We start from the raw sequence: 23,591 nt of genomic DNA, 5'->3' as shown, positions 1-23,591 counted from the left end.
AGTATTCTGACCTGGAGAATTCCATGGACTGTATAGTCCATCAGATCGCAGAGTTGGACATGACTGAGTGACATTCACTCACTCACTCAGTGAATACTCGGATTCCTTTTTATTCTACCTGTCAATGTCCTCTAGCCAAAGACTACCAGAGGACACACCTACACAAGAAAGCTGTGTGCTTTGACTTGCTGCAGTGAGAGAGCATGCACACCATGGGGAACCAAAAGTGAGTGAGTGACAGGGTATCAGAAAGGACTTACTGTAAGACTTGGGCTTTTATTAGGTGATTTTGGGGAGGGTTCAAGGAAATAGGGATTTGCTTATTTTAGTATTGGATACTATCAGGAAGCAAGTGTGATTCCATTATTGGATACCTACAAAATTCCTATCTAGGAGGTAGGAATAATGGAGTTAGGCTAAGTAAAGCTGTAATTGGTTAAGCAGCAGTCACTCAACGTCAGCCAGGATAAGGAGATGGTTGTTTTTGTGGTTTGGACAGTATTCATGGTTTTGTCTATGTTCAGACATGAGAACTGATGGTCTGATTTTTGTGTTGACCCATCAGTCACAGAGTGTGGCCTTCTCCAATATTTATATTCTGTAACACTGTACCTGTTTACCAGGAGAACTCCAAGGCATAGCCAGTAGTGCCAGGTTTGCTCCTGGCTGTCAGAGGCTGCTTGTCTCTTTCTCACAATCATCCTGAGGTGGTATTGTTTCTACCTTGGAAGGGAGGGTCTTAGTGTTGTTACTGTCTTTTCCCTCCCTACCGCTTGATTCAGGTCATCACCTCACCTTGGTTTCTCAGCTTTTTAGGTGGTACTCCCTAGCTTTGCACTCTGTACCCTTTGCTTTTGTAGGAAAGCAGGAAATGGTGCTTTGCTTCTCAGGAAAGCAGAAAATGTTGCCTTCCTGTAGCAATATGGGAAGATTAATCTCTTTAAGGCATTGCTTTAATGATGTAACTTCCCCTTTTTAGGAACCTCTCACTGTGTCCCCGTTATCAGTGAGCTGTTTTCAAACCAGTGATACTTCTCTTCCAGTTACTTTCAGGGACCTGTCCATTGAATTCTTCAACATCTTAAGTATCTTGACTTTGCTTCTCTCTCTCTCATTTTTATTTTTCAATTCTTATCACTACCCAAATGCTACCCTGGGCCACCCATCTCTAGGGGAATCTTTGGTTTGTTATAGATAATAACAGTTATAGAATTGTGATTCTGAAATGAAAAATCCCTAACTTCTCATCTCAAAACTGGCTTTTGAGATGAGCTGCTTAAAAAAAAACACCTCTATTAAGTTTCTTACTTTCTTCACTTAAAATCTTAGTGTATATAGAAGCAACCAAGTAACAGTTTAATGGTTAAATTATGTCACAATATTTTTAATTCAACTAGGAGTCAAAAAATGTATTTAAAAACAAATTATATTTAAATACAATATTTTCTGTAGTTTTACTTAATTATCTATAATACAGATATCATTTTATGAATATTTATCTACACACATATATAGATGCGTATGTGCCTGGGATATGTGACCTCTTAGAAAACATTTCTTACATAAACACACTTAAGAAACATTTAATTAGCATGATCTCTTAATATCATGGTGATAATGAGATGAAAATTTTATTTTATATTTGGTGGAACAGTTTTAATTTTATTCTGTTTCAGAGCCACAGATGACATATGCTTTGGCCAGCTTTCTCACAAATGTTGGCTATTGAGAGTAAGAAAAAAACTAACTCAGAATACCCAGATTACTAATAGTGAGATAGTATAATTTGTATGTGTTTTTAGTATGTCAAATGTAATTAGGAATGATAATTCATAGTAAAGGCAGTACATGCTCCTGTGATTTTAGACAGCACTGCAAGTTATGAAGAAGTCAAATTTCTCCTTGTTCTACCACTGGTTGCACTTTCTTTAATGTACATTTTTCTCAACTTTGAGATGAAAGTTGTGCTTATGATTGAATATTCTTGCTTCTTTACTTAAAATGATGATAGAAGCATTTCCAATCACACTGGCTCTTTTTTAAAGGGTTTTTATTCATAGAATAATAACAACTACAGTTTTTCATGAAAAAGTACATGTGCTAGCTATAAATATTATTAATGAATAATAACATGAATTTTTTTTCTTCTTAGTCAAAAAAAGAAAATTGTAGGAAAGCAGGAAATTATGCTTTCTGGTGCTAAGAATTTGATTTGTCATAATCCATTCCTTCCTCCTCCCTCCCCCTTTTAGTCAAAGTCGAGGAGGCTGTGGTTGAGAATTATGCAGTATTAAGCTATGCTGTGGAGAGAGAAGGCCATACGTACCTGGATCCAGATGTTAAGGTTAGTAATGTCTTGATGTGCCCTGCATCATTAGAGCTGCTTGGCTTCATCTGTGTTCTCTGAGATCTGCTCTTACTGAAGTGGATCAGTGATGAAAGTGGCCAAATCTGAGCATCAGAAGACCACTCAGTGTACCTGATGCATGATCTCTGTAGTTCTGAGAAGCAAAAGAATAATTTAAAATAAGGGGTGTGAAGGGGTGTGTGTGTGTGTGTGTGTGTATAGGTGACTGGATAATTAAGGGGCTGGTGGGTAAGTGAGATACTGGTGGGTAAGTGAGAGTTGCTTGTGGGTGTGCTTGTATGAAAGGCTGATGAGTTCTGAGCAATGATGAAAAGATTTTACTGCAGAACTTTATGTAACTATGAAGGTTTCTACACTTGATCTGAGCTCAGAATTAATAACTGCTACTGTTGGCAGTTTGGGTTTTTTCTAGCTATTTCTTCCTACACAGTGACCTAATGTTCTTAATTTTTAGGCTGAAACACAAGAAGTTTATCATGAGCCATTATCTTCAGTAACTGTTTCCACTGGGAGTTTTTTAAGTTATGAAAACATAGATTTAAGCCTTACAGAGCCAGGTATGAGTATCAAAACGTTTATAAACAAATTGAAAGTCAAACACCAGTTGAGTTGCAGTACAGTGATGAGAACTAACCTTGTTTTTCAGAATGTGCTGAGAGGGATTGTTTTTTAAATCTCAAAAGTAAAGTAATCATGCCTTTAGAATATTGGACAGTATGATATTCTGAACATGTCTGGAAGTCACAGTGATGCTCTATCAATCTCCAGTAGCACATTGAGCAGGGTCTGCTAATATCGGTGGGAACTACCAAGCACGTTTCTTGGTTGTACTGATTCCTTATCAATGTATGTTGCTATGTCTGTCTGCTAAAATCTGTCTCAAAGGAAGTACCCAGCCATTAAGTATTTTCATTAAACCCCATTTTCAGAGTCATTCCCAGAGCATGTGGATCATAGGGAACAAGAACCTCCTGCCGGTAAAGAACAGGAAACAAATGTTTTAAGTTCTAGAGTTCCTTCAACACAAGATATTTTTCAAAGACAGGACTCTCAGGACGTCCATAAACCTCTTTTATGTGCAGTGGAAACACTGACATCTGGTCAGACACACATTCAACAGATGAGAGATAAGTACATTAATGAAACAAATTTGATGACTGAAAAAACAGACTTTCAGGGTAAGTTTTATTTAAAAGTAAGACTTTTTAAATAAATATGTCTATGTAAACTAAGTGTTCTTCATTTTTAACCTATCATCCTTTTTAGTTGGGAGAAGTTGGGAGCTTTGTGTTTTGATGGCTTGCTGTAGCAATTATAACGTGGAAAACACTGAGGAGGGCACTTAGTGAAAGGAGCTCTGGAATCAGACTGAAGACCATGTGGAAGAGATGAGCAGGTCTTCCTTTACCTTTGTAAAGTTACCTACAGCAGTGGAGGCAGTACTGCCTGTATTGAGCACATGAACTAAAGTCATACAGACCCTATGACTGTTTCCTGAGACCACAGGCAGCTTACTCTTCATCTTCTGTAGAAGAGGTGTTGGAAATAATACACATAAAGTGAAATAATACACATGAAGTTCAGTGTCTGGCCCATGGTAGCACTCCGTATAGTGAGCTTTTCTTAAGTAATTGATCCCCAAATGACCTGAGAGTAACAAAGTTTATTGTAGCAAAGCAGTGACCCTAATGGCATCTTATTCCTAAACCCCATAAAGACTTTGAGGCTAGTAGAAATGGAAACTTAAATTTGTCAAAGGGTTTGGAAACCCCCCACCCCCCACTTTTGCATCAGAAATAATGATAGGGCTTAATTTGACAGCATCTGCTGGTAATGAGAAGAATGGAAATAATTTTGTTGAGTTGCAGTTACCTTAAAATAACCTTTATGAATATGTTCTTAGTACTCCTTTTCTAGGCTTTACTTTTAAGATAAATGTCTTTGTCTTTTTCTTTTTCCTTAAAATTCCAACAGTTGACTTTAACTTTCCAGAATTGGAGCACAGTTTTCCAAATCTGCATCGTCAGCTATTTAAACCCTTAGAACCACATCCAGATTTTGATTTGTTATCATGTTTCTCTGGGATTTCTCAAGACAGCAAAGACTTTAACCAGGTAAAGTAGATGCTTCTTTGCAGTGAATTTCAAAACACAGTCTGTCTTTTCTTCTGTTAGAACAGAAGAATGATTCTTAGCCTTTCATTCCATAAAACTTGAGAACATTTTAATCGTTAGTTTTCAGGGTTTTTTGGGGGGAGTTACTTTGATGGAATATAGTCTTAGTCAGGTAAATAGAATGTTGTAAAATTTTGAAAGTCTCCTCCTACAGAGTAAAGGAGCTAAGATTCAAACATGGGTCTTTCTGTTTCCAGGCAACTCTGCATAGTTCCTGCTTATCAGAAAATGATTGTCATGTTCTGAACTGTGTCTTGTTAGTTAATACAGTTTGTTTTCTAAATAAAAAGTCTCTTCCATATTTCCTAAAGTGAAAGAATTGGGTTTGAATAAGCAAGTTGTTAATATGATAGTGAAATGGTGATTAAGGAAGCGCAATAGCAAAGAAACATGAGGATTTGTTGATGCAACTGGTAACACAGCCTTTCCCTGTTTCCCATCAGAGGTCAGGTTCTTCCTGTGAAAGCCTCCGTGCTACTCCATCCCCCAAAAGTATGGCTTCTTTTACAGCACTGAGGAGGGCCAGCCTGCATTCTTCTAATACCAGTCTGAACCAGCAGCCTGACCCTATCTTGGCTTGTGACACAGCTCAGAGTTTTGCTGCAGAAGATATTGAGGGTATGCAGAAGTTCGGGAAAGTTAAATAAAGCTTAACAGTTTCTCATGGTTGTTCATATCATTTTTCCTTGGAAATTGTGCCTAGTAGCTCTTGGTTTGTCTCCACTTACACCCTTATTCCTTTTAAGGGTAGTAAGTGCTGCCTCTTGTTCAGCTTCCCTACCTCAGCTCTTACAGTTAAAGTATCCTTCTAAAACTTTTTATACAAATTATGTGTGTGTGTATATATATATGTACACATATCACAACATACCCATCTGTGAGATATGAATGTGTTAGTCTGTCTTTCAGTTATAAAGTCAATATTCTGTTATGGGGGGAAGGTCCTGATTGTGTCTAATAGCTATGTTTCCTTTATTAAATATAGGAGAAAATACATGGTGTGAGCAGTAATTATTTGAAAATCAGTGACCATCCTTTAGCTTCCTGTTCTTGTTTGTGTACCTCAGTTTTTGTTTCTGAACTTTATTAGTAACCTGGCTTTATTTATAATTTTCTCAGAAATTGTTAGAGACTATATCTAAGTTTTACAACACCTAATTATGATCAACTGATCTCTTACAGGGTCTGAACAATCTTTTCGACAACTTCAACCAGAATATTCTTCACAGGAAGGGAGCCAGCATGCCGATCAACCAAGCGTTTTTAGCATTGAAGCGAGAGCTTCCCAAAATGTGGAAAATCAGAACTGTTCGACTGAACAAAATGAACCGTTACAAAACGAGCAAAAAAGTGTTCATTTCCAGCTCTCAGTAGGAAATTTGCAAAGCTCGGTCTTCAGTTCATCTGGCGAGGCTGAGGTATTTCATCAGTTAAATCTACAGCATAGCACTGCATGTGGTTCTACCTCTAGTGAGCTGTCAATAAAAGACCAACCAGAAGAAGGCAGAAAAGAAAGACTGGGCTTTGAAAAACTGTCAGAAAGACTTGATACAGTGTTACAAGGTCAAGGACTCACTGATGATAAAAAAGAAACCTGTGATTTAAATCCACAGGTAGAGGAAAGTGACTCTCATTTATGTGTAAGGACAGTAGAGATGGGAACTTCAATTCAAATACCATATTCACTCACTGTTCAGAATGAAAAATGTCTTCAAGACTCAACTATGGCAGGAATTCCAACAATCGTAGAAAACCCATCTCAACTTGGACAATCAGAGCTCTTTGTAAATTCTGGATCATTTTCATTACAGAGATCTATTCCAGTCTGGGTAAGTGAAATCTGTGCTGTATACTTGAATTCATTTTCAGGAAAGACTTTGAAAACAAAATTGCAGGACATGCAACAAAGCTGCTTTTTCACATTCTTATCTGAGATAGTCTCATAATCACTGGAAATCTCCAATGAAATGCAGAAATGACAAATTTTTTAACTTGACCTCCCTCTGAATTTTACATATCTTTCTTTCCAATTTACATTTCTCTTCTCCAGCTTACTTGAAAAACTGTAGCTAAGCCTGTGCTTCAGCAGTCACCTAAACATAGCTTTTACCTTCTAGTACTGTTTGTCCTGCCATGGGTAAGCAGAAAATAAGGTGTTTTGGTCACCTTTTGGATTTTCTTGTATTCTTGTTAAGTGTTAAAGGTTGTTCTCTTACAAAGGATGCTCTAGCATCCTACATTTGGCTGCAGCCCAGTAGCCAGCCACTGCTCCATTTAGGTAGGATGCAGACTCTGATGCTCTACAGCCCCTACTCAGTCTGGCCACCTAGTCCTGTGAGCGTTTGGCTTTATAATGCAGACTAGATCTTCTCTGGTGTCAGTAGTTGAACAGCCTGTTCTTCCATAATGTACATTATTTTTTCCCTTCTGAATGTGGTTTCCCTTTTGTTACACAGGAAACAGAGTCTGGCCATGGTATAATGGAAGAACCAGAACTTACATTGACAAGCACCAGTGATATCAGTATTGCTGAAATGGATTTTGCAAACTTAACTCTAGAAGAAAAGAGAGATGATGAGGCAAAGAGCTGTTTTCAGGTAAATTTCACAGCTCTCATTAATAAACCTCAATTATATAGCAACCTATTGTTGAAATTTAGGGGGTAAGGGTATTTTTACTTTGCTTTGTACATGACATTTCTTCTTACAGTATCACTGTACAAATGTGCTCACAATAGAAAACTGACAGTGGGTAAGCTGATAGGACTACTGCTGCTGGTGCTTAGCCTTCAGTTATGTCTCCCTCTGAGCGACTCCCACCAGGCTCCTCTGTCCTTGAGGACAGACTCTTCTGTCCAGGCAAGAATACTGGAGTGGGTAGCCTATCCCATCTCCACGTAAACTTCCTAACCCAACAATCGAACCAGGGTCTCCTGCATTGCAGGCAGATTCTTCACCAGCTGAGCTATGAGGGAAGCACATGGTACAAAACAGTGTTAACAAAGTGCTATTCAGTTTAGTCACTCAGTCATATCTGACTTTGTGACCCCAAGGACTGCAGCATGCCAGGCTTCCTTGTCCATCACCAACTCCTGGAGCTTGCTCAAGCTCATGCCCATTGAGTTGGTGATGCCATAAAACTAACTTGTCCTCTGTCATCCCCGTCTCCAGCCTTCAGTCTTTCCCAGCATCAGTCTTTTCCAGCGAGTCTGTTCTTTGCATCAGGTGGCCAAAGTAGTGGAGCTTCAGCATCAGTCCATCCAATGAATATTCAGGACTGATTTCCTTTAAGATTGGATCTTAAATGCAGTCTTAAATGGTTGGATCTCCTTGCAGTCCAAGGGATTCTCAAGAGTCTTCTCCAACACCACAGTACAAAAGCATCAATTCTTCAGCTTTCTTTGTAGTCCAATTCTCACATCCATACATTATCAGAAAAAAACATAGCCTTGACGAGATGGACCTTTGTTGGCAAAATAATGTCTCTGCTTTTTAATATGCTGTTTAGGTTGGTCATAGCTTTTCTTCCATCTTTTTAATTTCATGGCTGCAGTTACCATCCACAGGGATTTTGGAACCCAAGAAAATAAGTCTGTTTCCATTGTTTCCCCATCTATTTCCCATTAAGTGATAGGACTAGATGCCATGATCTTTGTTTTTTGAATGTTGAGTTTTAAAACAGCTTTTTCACTCTCCTCTTTCACCCTCATCAAGAAGCTCTTCATATCCTCTTCACTTTCTGCCATACGGGTGGTGTCATCTGCACATCTAAAGTTTTTGATATTTCTCCTGGCAATCCTTGATTCCAGCTTGTGCTTCATCTAGACTGGCATTTCACATGATGTACTCTGCATATAAATTAAATAAGCAGGGTAACAATATACAGCCTTGACGTACTCCTTTCCCAATTTGGAACCAGTCCATTGTTCCATGTCCAGTTCTAACTTGATTCTCAGGAGGCAGATTAGGTGGTGTGGTATTCCCATCTCTTGAAGAATTTTACACAAGTTTGTTGTGATCCACACAGTCAAAGGCTTTGGCAGTCAATAAAGCAGATATTTTTCTGGAGCTCTTTTTTCTATGATCCAATGAAGTGAAGTTGCTCAGTCGTGTCCGATTCTTTGCAACCCCATGAATTGTAGCCTGTCAGGCTCCTCTGTCCATGGGATTTTCCAGGCAAGAATACTGGAGTGGGTTGCCATTTCCTTCTCCAGTGGATGCTGGCAGTTTGACCTTTGGCTCCTCTGCCTTTTCTAAATCTAGCTTAAACATCTGGAAGTTCTCTGTTCATGTACTGTTGAAGCCTTGCTTGGAGAATTTTGAGCATTACTTTGCTAGCATGAGATGAGTGCAGTTGTGCTGTAGTTTGAACATTCTTTGGCATTGCCTTTCTTTAGGATTGGAATGGAAAGTGACCATTTCCAGTCCTGTGTCCACTGCTGAGCTTCCCAAATTCGCTGGCGTATTGAGTGCAGCACTTTAACAGCATCATCTTTTAGGATTTGAAATAGCTCAACCTGGAATTCCATCACCTCCACTAGCTTTGTTTGTGATGCTTCCTATGGCCCACTTGACTTTGCACTCCAGGATGGTTGGCTGTAGGTGAGTGATCCTGTTATTGTGGTTATCTGGATCATGAAGGTCTATTTCATACAGTTCTTCTATGTATCCTTGCCACCTTTTCTTAACTATCTTCTGCTTCTATTAGGTCCATACCATTTCTGTCCTCTATTGTGCCCATCTTTGCATGAAATGTTCCTTTGGTATCTGTAATTTTCTTGAAGAGATCTCTGATCTTTTCCATTCTATTGGTTTCATCTGTTTCTTTGATCTTTGGAACTCTGCATTCAGATGAGTATATCTTTCCTTTTCTCCTTTGCCTTTCTCTTTTCTTCTCTGTAAGGCCCCCTCAGACAGCCATTTTGCTTTTTTGCATTTTTCTTCAGGATGGTCTTGATCACTGCCTCCCATGCAGTGTCCTATAGTTTTTTAGGCACTCTATCGGGTCTAATCCCTTGAATCTATTTGTCACTTCCACTGTATAATTGTTAAGGATTTGATTTAGTGGTTTCTAGTGATGTTTCCTACTTCCTTAAGTCTGAATTTGGCAATAAGGACTTCATGATCTGAGCCATAGTCAGCTCGTCTTTGTTTTTGCTGACTGTATAGAGTTGCTCCATCTTCGCCTACAAAGAATAAAATCAGTCTGATTTTGGTATTGACCATCTGGCGATGTCCATGTGTAGAGTCATCTCCTGTGTAGGATTAGGGTTGGAAGAGTGTGTTTGCTGTGGTGGTGGTGGTTGTTTAGTTACTAAGAAAGTGAAGTTGCTCAGTTATGTCCGACCCCATGGACTGTAGCCTACCAGGCTCCTCCGTCCATGGGATTCTCCAGGCAGGAACTGGAATGGGTTACCATTTCCTTCTCCAAGGGATCTTCCCAACCCAAGAATTGAACCCAGGTCTCCTGCATTGCAGGAGCTATGAGGGAAGTTTCCTGTGTACTCTGCTTCATTTGGTAGTCCAAAATGAAACGTGCCCATTACTCCACTTATCTCTTGACTTCCTACTTTTGCATTCCCTGTGATGAAAAGGACATCTTTCTTCGGTGTTAGTTCTAGAAGGTCTTTTAAGTCATGGAACTATTCAACTTCAGCTTCTTTGCCGTTGCTGTTTGGGGCATAGACTTGGATTACTGTGATAATGGTTTGCCTTTGGAAACAAGTAGAGATCACTGTTGTTTGAGACTGCACCCAAATACTGCATTTCTGACTCTTGTTGACTATGAGGGCTTCTTCTAAGAGAGATGATGGTCATCTAAGTTATATACACCCATTCCAGTCCATTTTAATCCATTTAGATTCCTAAAATGTTGATGTTCACTCTTGCTATCTCCTGTTTGACCACTTTCAATTTATCTTGATTCATGGACCTAACATTACAGGTTCCTCTGCAGTATTATTCTTTACAGCATTGGACCATCACCAGCCACATCCTACGTTTTCACTTTGGTTCCACCTCTTTTGCTGACCTGAGGAGTTCCATCTTTCAGTGTTGTATTGTCTTTTCATACTGTTTATGGGGTTCGCAATGCTTCTCCAGTGGGCCACGTGTTCTCAGAACTCTCCACCATGACCTGTCTTGGACAGTTTCATTGAGCCTTTCATCCTCACAAGGCTGTAGTCCATGTGAGTTAGTTAGTGGCTGGATAACTAAATTAAGTGCTATTGCTTTGTAAGTCTTCCTTTACATTTTTCAGTTCTTGCTTGGCTCATCCTTTCAGTTTTTGAAGGTCATCTGCTGTGGTCAACTCAGAATAACTTTAGGACTGAATTTTCTAGAAAGGCAGTTGCAAAAGTAGTCTTCTCTGAAGTGGTAAAGTCTTCTATGACTTTCTTGCAATTAGGTGAGTGAATTTCTGCCTCTTCTGTCAGAAACAGAAAACTCAGATTATCCAGCTATGTCAGAACATCCACTGGAGAAACCAACTGTGTCTGCAGGTATGTGCATCAGATTGGTGAACCAACACCCATTCATGAGAACTTTTGTGTACTGCTGACATACTTTTTAAAAATATTTTAAACAGAAACCTTTTCAAGGTGTACAGCTGCACCAGAGAGCTTACAAGAAGCATTCATAAAAAGAAAAAAGGCATTTAGAGAGAGATCCTCACAGAGACATAAAGAGATAAAGGACAAAGTTCATGCCTCTGGAAATTCTCAAACCAAAACAATAACGGAGAAAACTACAGGTATCTGTTAACAAAAAGAATTATGTATTTACTTAGTGGTTTTCCTCAGTGGCATTATGTATTTTACTCCGTGGCTTGTTCTCCACTCAGGTTCCTTTGTGAGTCACCTAAAGGGTATGAGTGAAGTTAGGGTGTCTCTCCCTGAAGATATAAAGACTGCAACCACCTCATACACACAAAAGGACACTAGGGTATGTATATGGATTTATATATATTTGATAGACAAAGGAATGGCAACCCCTTCATGGGCAAATCCCTTGTCTACAGCTCATGGGGTTGCATAGTCAGATGCAACTTTAGTGACTATACATGTATCTGTCTTTAATTCCATACAAATTTCTTACAGATTAGAGCAAAACAAGATGCACATGCCCAAAACAGAGCAAGGACAAAAGAATTTCATAAGGTAAGCAGCATCCCATACATAACCCCAACTTTTCATGTCTAAGGCACATTCAGAGCCTGATATTAATAACTGATATTATTTCCTCCACAGAAAACATTAGAGAAGCTTCGAGCCAGAAATATATGCTGACTTTCTGCACAAAGGTTTCTTTTTATTCATAACATAGGGCAAGTTATTTAAGTCAATAAATTTTTAACAATTTTCACACTTCCTGATTCTTTGCACTGCCAGTCACCATAGCTCCTCCATAGTTGCCATCTTCAAGATAGCCCTGAAGAAGAGTAGATATTGGTTAAATTTGGAAGACATTTACACTTTCCCACATCACCAGTCATGGATATGAGTAGCTTGTATCTCCATCAGGAATGAGTAGCTTGTATCTCCATCAGGAAAACATAGCACTATCAAGTGACTATTACATCCAATGGAGAATTCAATCTTTGGTCACAGCGTTAAGGGCTCCAGGATTTGGTCCCATCAGCCCTCTTTGAAATGACCTACAAAAATTATTTTCTCTAATGTGTACATACCTTTCAAAAAGTTCTGCTCAATCCACACCTGTGATGCCTGTATAACAGAAATAGTAAAGGTTTCATTTTCAGAGATGCTCATGTAAAGTTCTGAAGCCAGCTTCCCCAGTAATAAACTAGAAAACAACTCCAGAAATCTAGGCATAGACTGTGTTCAATGCTAGGCACAGACTAGCAATGTCTGGGTATTATAAAACCTAATTAGAAAAATGGTTGTGTTCTATTTATACTAGAATGGTGCTGACCTTCACAAGTTGTTAATTAAGGCTAATAAAATGTTCCCAACAGGCTGAATGCTAACAAAGTAGCACGAAGAAAAACCTAGTTGGGATTTGTTTTATGGTCATGTCCACAGCAAATGAGAAACTGCATTCTAAAAGCCTTGGTAATGACCATGAAAACCTGACATAAAACAAATTACTTGCCACAGTTATTTTAGTTCAGCCTCTTAGATCTTCAGTGGAGTTCACTTCAGTTTGCCACCTACAGAAAAGGATTTTAGCAATAACTGAGACTGATTCAGTTCCACTTTCATTCATACCTAAACTTTGTTGCAAAACATAAATGTTCTCAGGCTACTTTAATCTTAGAGCTTTCATGTTTTAAGATATAGTTTAATACAGATGTTCAGAAAGGCTGTTTTCACTCAGCCCATTCAGAGCAGTTGAACAATTTGCCCATCATCATAACATCACTGAAAAAAAACAGTAAAACACCTAATAGGCTATTTAACGTCTACTTTTTTTCATTAAATACAAGGGGGGGAGGGGATGAAAATCTTACCTGTAATCTTCCAGATCCAATTTCCTCAAGCAGTTTACTATAGGATCCTATAAGTGAAATATAGCAAGTACATTGGTTTTATTCCTTCATCTTTCCTAATACTGAAAAGCCATATTATATCCAATTTTTACTCATGAGCCTAGCAAAAAAAAAAAAAATGTTACAGGTCTCATTGTCACCACTGCAATAAAATTACAGTGATGGAAGCAAAACCTGTGTTTTCAATGTAGCCGCATTAACAGTTTCATGGACCCCATGAACAAGTGCCCATTTTCAGTAGAATGAGGCTTTTTATAAGTAAGTTTCCCAAGCTTAAGAGAATGTGCAGAAGGCTGCTTCTGCACCTGTGCAGCTCCAATACTCTTGCCTGGAAAATCCCATGGATGGAGAAGGCTAGTAGGCTACAGTCCATGGGGTTGCTAAGAGTTGGAAACAACTGAGCACACTTCGTTTTCATGCATTGGAGAAGGAAATGGCAACCCACTCCAGTGTTCTTGCCGGGAGGAGCCTGGTGGGCTGCAGTTTACAGGGTCGCAGTCAGACATGACTGAAGTGACTTAGCAGCAGCACCTGAATAGAAGTTCCGCTTTGCTAAGCATGTTATCAGTAAAGGAAAGCTGCTAAAAGCAACAAAGTGAAAAGCGAAATACCTGTTTAGGGTCACGAGATGGGATCTGTCTAGTTTCTTAATGACAACCGTAGGAAAAAAGTATTAGTTACTATTGAAGATTATGTCAAACTGAACAATATAAGAAACTAAAAGGACACTGTATCAGTAGAAATACCAGGTCTAACATGCACAAAGCAAAAAAACCAACGATGCCAGATACTGAATTTATATCGCACTGTCTTTTGAACAGCCAGCAGGAACAAACTGCTGAATGCAGATACCATGCAGTGCAATTATGATTGAACTGGAACCACCCCAACCTCATTCTGTAATGATACTATCTGAGAAATTTACTTTCACACACCTCTAAAATTTTTGTAACCTGTGAAATAATTTTTTACTATTTGTCATTACAGCAAGGCAACTACATTAACTCTTATCTTAAATTATAAACTTAGTCGTTACCTTTTTACCCTCTCTATACCTATAAAACTTTCACATAGGAAACTATCCAATCATACTTGATATTTACATGTTAGTTTAATAAAGTATGCAAGGGACCAGGGCATTTCCATGCCCTACACACGCTGTGTCTTCATTTTTTTTCCAATTCTGTAAGTACAAATATTACAGCAAATTTTTGGCCAAAATCTTGCTAATTCTATTTTACACCTAAACAACTAGCAGTCACAACAGTAATGGAATGCCATACTCAAAATTTCATTGTCGTCAGAACTTCTGAATCTTATTTGAATAGAAATTAAATATTCTACTTACCTCTAAAAACTTACCAAGTTCAAATCATATTAATTCCTGCAGATAGCAAATAAAAGACTGGGTTACTTACTCATGATTAAAAAACAAAAACCTAAAATATATGCTTATTTAAATATTGTTATACTCAGCTCTATCAGAATTGAGTTTTAGTTCATATCTGTATCATTCAGCAGTTGAACATTAAATTCATCATCTGAACTGGAATGGTAACCCCACTCCAAATTAGTCACTAACTAAAACTTACCCAAGTTATCACACCCTAAAACTTGACAGAGATCATTGGGATGTGCCAATACCTAAGATTAAAAAAAAATTGTTAGGTTTTTCATAGTTTTAATTGGCAGCTATGTCTTGTAGTTCTTTCCCACAGATCTAACAGGTAGTTCTATGAGTAAAGGAAACTACAGAGTTACTCTGTGAGGCGTTTCCAACGACGTAGGTTTATAGAAAAAGCCCCATCGGGATAGACCTCAACTGTTAATCAGTTTAATTAATTTTAAATTAAGTAATATAAGGAAATCATACTATGAATTAATCACGACATGTATTTTTAAATCAGTGCTTAGGAAAGATAGTACAAAGTACCAAGTAGTTATTACAGCTGAACTAAAACATTACATACGTAAATTTAAGCTTGATTATTAAGAACTTCATTACTACAATGTTTAACCTATGCAGTGCCCAGATTACTACAAAACTATTTAAATGAATTTTTGGCTTTAAATTGAGACCTAAAATGTAAAATATTTTCTCATTGATAACAATTATGAAAATACAGGAAAATGTTAATATGCCTGATGTTCTGACCATTTGGGTATCACGAGGACAAATTTGGCATTTGTATATCATTCAGATTTATGAAATTATGTTTCCTGTGTAGTCATTTCTAGCATTAGAGTATTAAATTTTCTACTTCATTTTAGCATATGCATCCCTTAAAAAATAGTGGGACTTCCCTGGTGATTTACTGGCTAAGACTCAGCACTTCTGCTGCAGGGGGTGTGGGTTCTGCTCAACATCACTATTAGAGAAATGCAAATCAAAACTATAATCAAGTACCATCTCACATTGGTGAGAATGGCCATCAAATAAATGCCAGCCAGGGTGTTGGAGAAAAAAAGGAACCTTCTCTTACGTTGTTGGTGGGAATGTAGATTGGTACTGCCACTACAGTAGAGCTACCATATGAGGAACAATCCCACGCCAAGAAAAACATGGTTGGAAAGGATACCTGCACCTGTGTTCACTACAGCACTATTCCAAGATATGGAACCAACATAAATGTCCACTGAGAGATGAACTGAACTGAGATGAAAAGATGTGTGGGAGGGGTGTATGAAAATGATGACATTTATAGCAACATGGATGGACCCAGCAATATACAAAGCAAACTAAGTCAGAACTACCACACAAATGAACACATCTATGAAACAAACATAAGAATTTGTGGTTGGACAGGAGGTGGGGGTGTGGGGGAGCCATGGACTGGGAACGTTGGATTAGCAGATACAAATTCATAAGATAAACAAGGGCTTACTATATAGCACAGGGAATTAATATTCTGTGATAGATCATAAGAGGAAAATTACATAACTGAGTCACTTTGCTGTACAGCAGAAATTAGCATTGTAAATCAGCTATACTTCAATAAAAATTTTAAATTGTATAGGGGATGTTAGGAGATTAAAAATTCATATGCTTGAAGAGGGAATATCCAAGATTCTGATAGCTTATAGTTCTGGGACCCTTTCCTGAAAGCAAATCCTGGCACAATGTCACTATAAAATGTGCCAATTCTGAGATTCATTTTCTGAAATTACATGAATAGAAATTTAAAGTTGGCAAAAATGCCTTTCAAAAATTAAACCTCTGGAGAACTTCTGACAATGTTCTCACATTTACACAAATCTGAACCAAACTCACCTAAAGCATTAGACATATCTTTGCAAAATCCAGACACTGTATTCCGAAGATAAAAGCCTAAAAAAAGAAGCCCATCTTTGTTTTATGTCAACATGAAAACTGAGTACTAGGATCAATACAGCTGGTAATTCAGAAGCTTTACAGCCCTGGAAGCAATCTTTATGCTCATCAATACACACCCGTTTTATGGATCATGTTCCTTCTTATCTGTATCAAAACTCATACTGAACAATGAGTTGTGGGTTGCAAAAGAGGATTTACTTTCGCACTTGTCTGTTAAGTCTTTGTCCACAAATTAAACAAAACCAAACACAAGTGCTACTGTAAAATACATTATATACAGTGGTGATGAAAATGATATTTGAAATACAGGTAATTAGGAAGGGAAAATTAAGTTATTACATTACTCAGCATTTCACACTAAACTCGTCTAAGTAAAACAAAAACAGGAAGTTGTAGGTCCCCTAAGGTGAAAAAAAAATTTGTTTATGCAAACTTTTCAAGATTACAATCTCTTCTTTGATTCAGTGCTCAAATGGTACCTTTAAGTTCTCTTACCTAGAAATAAACCATCACAGGCAAAAACAGTAGGGACTTTTATTATTTGTCAAGTCAATCTCTGCAGTAACAGCTTCCATTATTTCTACGTAATTTTTCTTATAATTATTACTTCAAGAGTTTCACAAATCTGTTTTAAGTATTCTTTATTTTCTTACAGGGTTGTTTTTTTCCAAGGCTGGCAACAGACACTTATCTTCGCTTTTATTCTGTTTACCTTGTCTGGTACTTATAATCCTATCTCTCTTCAGGCCATTTTGTCCTCTGTCCAGTGTTTAGATTTTGATATTCTCTTTCTAAGCAAAGCAGTTTCTTCAGTATATTCCTCTTGATCCAAATATACATTCTTCTTCTTTGGAAATTCAGAGCTTATTATGAAATAACTATTCTCCTGCATGAGAAATATTGGTAAGACATATGACCAATTTTACTGCACTAGTATTTACATATAACTAGGTTACTTAACCTGAAAATTACATTTGGATGTTTTTAAATTTGATATCCTAGTAACAATACAACACATTAAAACTTACAGTACTATTGACACAGTACTGCTAATTGATGTTCTCAGTTATCTACACGATAAAAATCTCCCTTTGTCAACTCCTGCCCTCCCAAAATGAAATGGAATATGTCACTTACCACCAACTTAATATCACATTCATCATGTTCAAGGTTTGCTGCAGTCTCCTCCTCTGCTCTGTAATATTAAAATCATCATCACTCAGTTGACAATAAATTCATAGCATACTGTTATGACATACAACTGAACCAGGAATACCAGTTGATCATCACTATTAAATACATTTAAGTATGAATACTTATTTAATATTAAGTAACATGGAATTGAGGTTTGTGACACTGTACAGGAGACAGGGATCAAGACCATCCCCAAGGAAAAGAAATGCAAAACAGCAAAATGGCTGTCTGGGGAGGCCTTTCAAATAGCTGTGAAGAGAAGCGAAAAGCAAAGCAGAAAAGGAAAGATTATAAGCATCTGAATTCAGAGTTCCAAAGAATAGCAAGAAGAGATAAGAAAGCCTTCTTCAGCGATCAATGTGAAGAAATAGAGGAAAAGAACAGAATGGGAAAGACTAGAGATCTCTTCAAGAAAATCAGAGATACCAAGGGAACATTTCATGCAAAGATGGGCTCAATAAAGGACAGAAATGGTATGGACCTAACAGAAGCAGAAGATATTAAGAGGTGGCAAGAATACACGAAGAACTGTACAGAAAAGATCTTCACGACACAGATAATCATGGTGATGTGATCACTAATCTAGAGCCAGACATCTTGGAAAGTGAAGTCAAGTGGGCCTTAGTTAGAAAGCATCACTACGAACAAAGCTAGTGGAGGTGATGGAATTCCAGTTGAGCTGTTTCAAATCCTGAAAGATGATGCTGTGAAAGTGCTGCACTCAATATGCCAGCACATTTGGAAAACTCAGCAGTGGCCACAGGACTGGAAAAAGTCAGTTTTCATTCCAATCCCAAAGAAAGGCAATGCCAAAGGATGCTCAAACTACTGTACAATCGCACTCATCTCACAGGCTAGTAAAGTTATACTCAAAATTCTCCAAGCCAGGCTTCAGCAATACGTGAACCATGAACTCCCTGATGTTCAAGCTGGTTTTAGAAAAGGCAGAGGAACCAGAGATCAAATTGCCAACATTTGCTGGATCATGGAAAACGCAAGAGAGTTCCAGAGAAACATCTATTTCTGCTTTATTGACTATGCCAAAGCCTTTGACTGTGTGGATCACAATAAACTGTGGACAATTCTGAAAGAGATGGGCATACCAGACCACCTGACCTGCCTCTTGAGAAATCTGTATGCAGGTCAGGCAGCAAGTTAGAACTGGACATGGAACAACAGACTGGTTCCAAATAGGAAAAGGAGTGTGTCAAGGCTGTATATTGTCACCCTGCTTATTTAACTTCTATGCAGAGTACATCATGAGAAACGCTGGACTGGAAGAAACACAAGCTGGAATCAAGATTGCTGGGAGAAGTATCAGTAACCTCAGATATGCAGATGACACCACCCTTATGGCAGAGAGTGAATAAGAACTAAAGAACCTCTTGGTGAAAGTGAAAGAAAAGAGTGAAAAAGTTGGCTTCAAACTCAACATTCAGAAAACTAAGATCATGGCATCTGGTCCCATCACTTCATGGCAAACAGATGAGGAAACATGGAAACAGTGACAGACTTTTATTCTCTTGGGCTCCAAAATCACTGCAGATGGTGACTGCAGCCATGAAATTAAAAGATGCTTGCTCCATAGAAGAAAAGCCATGACCAACCTAGAGAGCCTATTAAAAAGCAGAGATGTTACTCTGTCGATAAAGGTCAGTCTAGTCAAAGGTATGGTTTTTCCAACAGTTATATATGGATGTGAGTGTTGGACCATAAAGAAAGCTGAGCACTGAAGAAATGCTTTTGAACTGTGGTGTTGGAGAAGACTCTTGAGAGTCCCTTAGACTGCTAGGAGATCCAACCAGTCAATCCTGAAAGAAATCAGCCCTAAATATTCCTTGGAAAGACCAATGCTGAAGCTGAAACTCCAATACTTTGGCCACCTGATGTAAAGAACCAACTCCTTGGACAAGACCCTGATGCTGAGAAAGATTAAAGGCATGAGAATGGGACAACAGAGGATGAGGTGGTTGGATGGCATCACCGACTGGAGAGACCTCAGTTTGAGCAAGCTCTGGGAGCTGGTGATGGACAGGGAACCCTGGCATGCTGCAGTCCATGGAGTCCCAAAGAGTCAGACATGACTGAGCGCCTGAACTGAACATTTAATATGAATTTTAAACATTAAAACTATTAAATCAAAATCTAAACAAACTGATAGTATAATGTGGAGCAACATGAAAATTTAAAAGCATACTAATGTTCAAAGTTGTTCCAATGTCTGAACTTACGCTGACTCTTCAATAGGAGAGAGAGATCCATCATCATCCAAGTATCTGTATCTTCGACTATCAAGGTCGTCTTTTTCTAAATCTTCAGCAACATTCATCTGTTTCAAGGATTCCTTGAGGTAGTATTCATACTTCAGTTTTTCAAGGTAGTTAAAAAATCCTCTTGCCACTGCTTGCTATATACCAGAACATCCTGTTGTAAGTCATGGACTTGGAAAAAAATTTTTTTCTGCCACAGCTTAGCAGATAGATGCTTATGTTCTAAAATAACAAGGAGGCTCTAACTCTGCCATATGGCGATCACCTCTATCAAACAAACACTGCTTATAAAAAGAATTCACTTTTCTACCAAGCAAGTTACCAAAGTTGGTACACCAAGAAAAACAAGCACAAATCTTGTATATGGTTTGGATGCTTCTAAAGACTTTTTTTAAATGCAAATTGAAGGGTCTGTTTTAGTCACTTTTAAACATAAAAGGTTAATTACTAATCCTTTCCAATAAATCAGATTTTAGAACAAGTGACTACAAATTATGCTGCTGCTGCTAAGTCACTTCAGTTGTGTCAGATTCTGTGCGACCCCATAGACAGCAGCCCACCAGGTGCCCCCGTCCCTGGGATTCTCCAGGCAAGAACACTGGAGTGGGTTGCCATTTCCTTCTCCAATGTATGAAAGTGAAAGGTGAAAGTGAAGTTGCTCAGTCGTGTCCAACAAATTATGTAGTCACTTAAAACTTAAATATTTGAGTCTACTGCTATGAACTGGCTGATCTGTCAGGTGATTCTGTCAGAAATGAAATCTACTAAAGCCACTGAACACAAAAGTCAGGTGTGGGTTTGACTTAGGTTACAGTAAAATAATTAGACATTATTTGAGTTTTAGGAATGATGTTTAAAACCTGTTTGGGTAAGAGCAAGGTACAAAAACGTCCTTGGATTTACATGCAGATATATCCACCCAGTATACTAGTAAAGATTACATCCAGAAGCCCAAGTCAACTTTGAACTGATGGAGGTGGCATTTAAGTGGCAGTGTAGTCAGGATAAAGAAGTATTATCAAAGTTGCAAACTGCATGTTCCAGGTGTTACCTAAATTCTAAAAGTGACCAACAACTCATTTCACACATTTAAGCTGTATATGAGCATATATAAATAATGACTCACCTCAAAGGTTAAAATTTTTCTCCAAGGTAATGGTTTTCTTCCATTTTCTGATTCTAAAAATGGGAAACCAGGTCTTTTGTCTTTAAATTGTTTCTCAGTAATTTGTGAGTATCTAGTGGTTCTCCTTCCTTTTGGTCTTCCCACTGATCTTCCCGTTGGCTTGTATTTCTTCTTTTTACGTTTATGTTTCTTATTTTTGAATCTTTCAAAAATAGCCTTTAAAGTCAGTGGTCTTGGCTCTATAGATGAGTCACTAGATGTCTCTGTTGCCTGAGTACTTTTGGGTATGTGAACAAATTTTCTAATAGAGTTTCTTTGCCTCCGTTTAGGTGGGACAGGAACACACTGAGTTTTAAATAAGCTGCTACCAGAGGAAGAGCTGTCACTAGAAAACAGGGAAAGATTAATCGCACCCTCTCAAATTACTGAATATTTATTACCAGTAATGTTTTTAAAATCAAAGCAGGAAAACATGCTTAGAATAATTTCTTAAAAGATGGGCTCAGTACTAACAAACTGAAGTGGGCCATAATGCCACTGCTGTGGTGATCTTCCTTTATGTGAGTTCCATAAAGGCATCCTTGTTCACTGCTAGATCCTAAATGAAACAGGACAAAGCCTCCTCTAAATAAAACAAAAGTATCCTAGTAGAGACGTATCTGATATGAATATACTAGAAGTGCTCATGTGATTTACCAGTGAGATCAATGATTTAGACTAGATACCTTTCATCATAATACATAAGCCCAGCATCCTTGCTAACGTGAAATAAGAACAAATTGATTTTAAAGCAAGACTCACTAATACCCATCTTCTTAGTTCAAAAACTTCAAAGGCCTGTCCAAACCAAGTTTTCCTTTTCTGTTCCAATTCTTATGCCTTCCCAGTAATTCAAATACAGTAAATATTACCATCCAGTCTCTTATCCAGGAAAAATCTTTTTTTTTAAAGGCACTTACCTTTGATTCTCAGTTTCCACAGCTAAATCAGATGCCGTTGTATAGTTAAGACAATCCATTCTTGATCCAAGTCCCTCTCAAATTATCTTTTGCTTTCAATAGATTTCTGACCGTATAAAATCTGGTAAATGTGGTGTAGTTTCCTTGAACAAATTAATGCCAACAGTTAGTAATCAGAGTAATGCAAATTTTGATGTAGCTGTGAGTTATGTAAATATGTAAATTAAGGCCATATCACTTACAAAGCCTTTAATATTTTCTGGTAATAACTGTAAATTCAGATCAATTCTAAAATCTAGAGATTTGATTCACGGGTTGTTTCAGTTTTGCCTCCTTCATCTGTCCAATGGAATAAGATTCCAGAAGAGTAGGTAATTTCCAACAGTATCAAGGAACTTTCCCAACAGGAAAAAATGTAACTTTAACCCTTAGCCATAGTAATGTACAATGAAGAGTATCAGTGTTCAACAGAAGTTAACTACTATGTGTGGCCCAGTATAGCAGGGAAAGTAATCATTAGGTCTTACTACCTCAATCCAAACTCCTGGTCTGGGATTTACTATTAGGGTATTAAAAGTTCTAAATTCTCCAAATTCTCAATAAAAGGCTTGCAGATAATGCCCGTTGTCTTTTTTTCACTTCCATGGATACAGTGTTTTGGGCAAAATTTTTTAAAGGATAATAATGTCTTTTACTTCTCAACCTCCTTTATAGAGGATGCCATCATTCTCCCACTGTTCGTTTTTAGCGTTTTAAGAGCGACATATTTCAAGTACAGGAAGACAATAGGTCACAAAGATCTCAAGCTTTGCAAAATCTAAGTCATGAAGTGAAGTCGCTCAGTAGTGTCTGACTCTTTACGACTGTAGCCTCCCAGGCTCCTCCGTCCATGGGATTTTCCAGGCAAGAATACTGGAGTGGGTTGCCATTCCCTTCTCCAGATCTTCCCAACCCAGGGATTGAATCCTGGTCTCCGGCTTTGTAGGCAGATGCTTAAGTGGATCCAATGGCAGCGATAGGTATTATCAAAACTAAAGCTAACAGTCTTTTCCGGAATTTGGAAAGCAATCCTGTGGAAGTACTGCTTCCCAGTCGGGGACTCTGCTGACCGGACCACGCGGCCGCGAACAACTCGCCCTTGCGCGATCCTGGGGCAAGCGTCTCCAGGAGGCACCTACGTCGAGCGAGGATGGCGTCAGCAACCGCTACCTCGCACTCAGCCGCCATTTAGAGAATAAGCATTGTTTCATGCTCCATTTTAACATCCACTTCACGGGCCACACTCGGGCCACGGTCGCAGCGCAGCCCTAGGCCCGCAGTCCACAACCACCGCGTGCCCTCCGCCATCAGGGCTCGACCCCCGCGGCTGGACCCCAACCCCGCCCCGCCCCACAGGGCCCGGGAAAAACCACAAGGCGACCCCTCCGCCGACCCCAAGGCCCGGACGCCCGTGTCCTTTCCGACCCCTCCAGAGACAGATGGCGTATACCAACCTGCGCCGGCTCGGCACGGGCCTCTGCTGCGGACAGCAACCTACCCGACCATAGCACTCCGAAAGAAAGACTGCAGACAGCCGCTGGCGCCGCCGCCGCCGCGCGGGAGGAAAGGCTGGGCGCGGCGCGCGCCCAAGCTAATAGTGGGGCGGAAGTCTCGCGATA

At 38.7% G+C, this 23,591-nt stretch overlaps 2 protein-coding genes and 10 non-coding genes across 15 annotated transcripts in view; 3 read left to right on the top strand and 9 right to left on the bottom strand.

Annotated features, from left to right (window-relative positions):
- The window catches only part of CEP295 (centrosomal protein 295), a 48,499-nt gene extending 36,759 nt beyond the window's left edge, over positions 1–11,740 (top strand). Inside the window, exons 19-29 of the mRNA XM_052661654.1 lie at positions 2,253–2,344; positions 2,823–2,925; positions 3,298–3,546; positions 4,343–4,482; positions 4,986–5,160; positions 5,725–6,371; positions 6,999–7,139; positions 10,948–11,041; positions 11,128–11,292; positions 11,383–11,483; positions 11,639–11,740. Coding sequence (XP_052517614.1) covers positions 2,253–2,344; positions 2,823–2,925; positions 3,298–3,546; positions 4,343–4,482; positions 4,986–5,160; positions 5,725–6,371; positions 6,999–7,139; positions 10,948–11,041; positions 11,128–11,292; positions 11,383–11,483; positions 11,639–11,740 — 2,009 coding nt within the window. The remainder of the gene's footprint in view (positions 1–2,252; positions 2,345–2,822; positions 2,926–3,297; positions 3,547–4,342; positions 4,483–4,985; positions 5,161–5,724; positions 6,372–6,998; positions 7,140–10,947; positions 11,042–11,127; positions 11,293–11,382; positions 11,484–11,638) is intronic.
- LOC128069313 (small nucleolar RNA U2-19) lies at positions 2,428–2,507 on the top strand. The gene has a single exon (XR_008201567.1). It is a non-coding gene; the product is annotated as a small nucleolar RNA U2-19 (small nucleolar RNA).
- On the top strand, positions 2,667–2,738 carry LOC128069311 (small nucleolar RNA U2-30). The gene has a single exon (XR_008201565.1). It is a non-coding gene; the product is annotated as a small nucleolar RNA U2-30 (small nucleolar RNA).
- Positions 11,615–23,559, bottom strand: TAF1D (TATA-box binding protein associated factor, RNA polymerase I subunit D). 4 transcript variants are annotated; one of them, XR_008201500.1, is made up of 14 exons: positions 23,427–23,559; positions 21,934–22,076; positions 20,975–21,359; positions 19,810–19,985; positions 17,522–17,579; positions 17,097–17,270; positions 16,322–16,378; positions 14,643–14,694; positions 14,413–14,434; positions 13,662–13,696; positions 13,012–13,058; positions 12,650–12,711; positions 12,229–12,265; positions 11,615–11,969 (listed from the first exon to the last, which is right to left on the bottom strand). XR_008201500.1 is itself a non-coding variant. In XM_052661655.1 (6 exons), exons 2-6 carry the CDS (start codon positions 21,990–21,992, stop codon positions 17,127–17,129), a joined length of 822 nt encoding a protein of 273 aa, XP_052517615.1. In that variant the 5' UTR covers positions 21,993–22,076; positions 23,427–23,559; the 3' UTR covers positions 17,010–17,126. The 4 variants fall into 4 exon arrangements, 1 of the variants encoding a protein (XP_052517615.1); XR_008201498.1 differs by having other exon boundaries at positions 11,617–11,969; positions 14,399–14,434; XR_008201499.1 differs by lacking the exon at positions 16,322–16,378 and having other exon boundaries at positions 11,617–11,969; positions 14,399–14,434.
- Positions 12,071–12,197, bottom strand: LOC128069305 (small nucleolar RNA SNORA25). Its single transcript, XR_008201559.1, has one exon. It is a non-coding gene; the product is annotated as a small nucleolar RNA SNORA25 (small nucleolar RNA).
- LOC128069309 (small nucleolar RNA SNORA32) lies at positions 12,502–12,623 on the bottom strand. The gene has a single exon (XR_008201563.1). It is a non-coding gene; the product is annotated as a small nucleolar RNA SNORA32 (small nucleolar RNA).
- LOC128069303 (small nucleolar RNA Z40) lies at positions 12,850–12,922 on the bottom strand. The gene has a single exon (XR_008201557.1). It is a non-coding gene; the product is annotated as a small nucleolar RNA Z40 (small nucleolar RNA).
- LOC128069306 (small nucleolar RNA SNORA1) lies at positions 13,167–13,300 on the bottom strand. The gene has a single exon (XR_008201560.1). It is a non-coding gene; the product is annotated as a small nucleolar RNA SNORA1 (small nucleolar RNA).
- Positions 13,777–13,913, bottom strand: LOC128069304 (small nucleolar RNA SNORA8). Its single transcript, XR_008201558.1, has one exon. It is a non-coding gene; the product is annotated as a small nucleolar RNA SNORA8 (small nucleolar RNA).
- Positions 14,527–14,597, bottom strand: LOC128069318 (small nucleolar RNA SNORD5). The gene has a single exon (XR_008201570.1). It is a non-coding gene; the product is annotated as a small nucleolar RNA SNORD5 (small nucleolar RNA).
- On the bottom strand, positions 14,743–14,873 carry LOC128069310 (small nucleolar RNA SNORA18). The gene has a single exon (XR_008201564.1). It is a non-coding gene; the product is annotated as a small nucleolar RNA SNORA18 (small nucleolar RNA).
- Positions 16,514–16,641, bottom strand: LOC128069314 (small nucleolar RNA SNORA40). The gene has a single exon (XR_008201568.1). It is a non-coding gene; the product is annotated as a small nucleolar RNA SNORA40 (small nucleolar RNA).
- Positions 23,560–23,591: the final 32 nt, after the last annotated feature.

The sequence above is a fragment of the Budorcas taxicolor genome, chromosome 25, assembly GCF_023091745.1.
Source record: "Budorcas taxicolor isolate Tak-1 chromosome 25, Takin1.1, whole genome shotgun sequence".
Lineage (NCBI taxonomy): Eukaryota > Metazoa > Chordata > Mammalia > Artiodactyla > Bovidae > Budorcas > Budorcas taxicolor.
This window is presented reverse-complemented; position numbering and strand designations above follow the sequence as displayed.

Coding starts and splice junctions, on each gene's coding strand:
- TAF1D (XM_052661655.1), bottom strand. CDS start 21,992: ATGGATTGTCTTAACTATACAACGGCATCTGATTTAGCTGTGGAAACT. Junction 19,986..20,974: donor GAAAAATTTTAACCTTTGAG/GTGAGTCATTAT, acceptor TCTGGTATATAG/CAAGCAGTGGCAAGAGGATT. Junction 17,271..17,521: donor AATGTGATATTAAGTTGGTG/GTAAGTGACATA, acceptor TTTCTCATGCAG/GAGAATAGTTATTTCATAAT.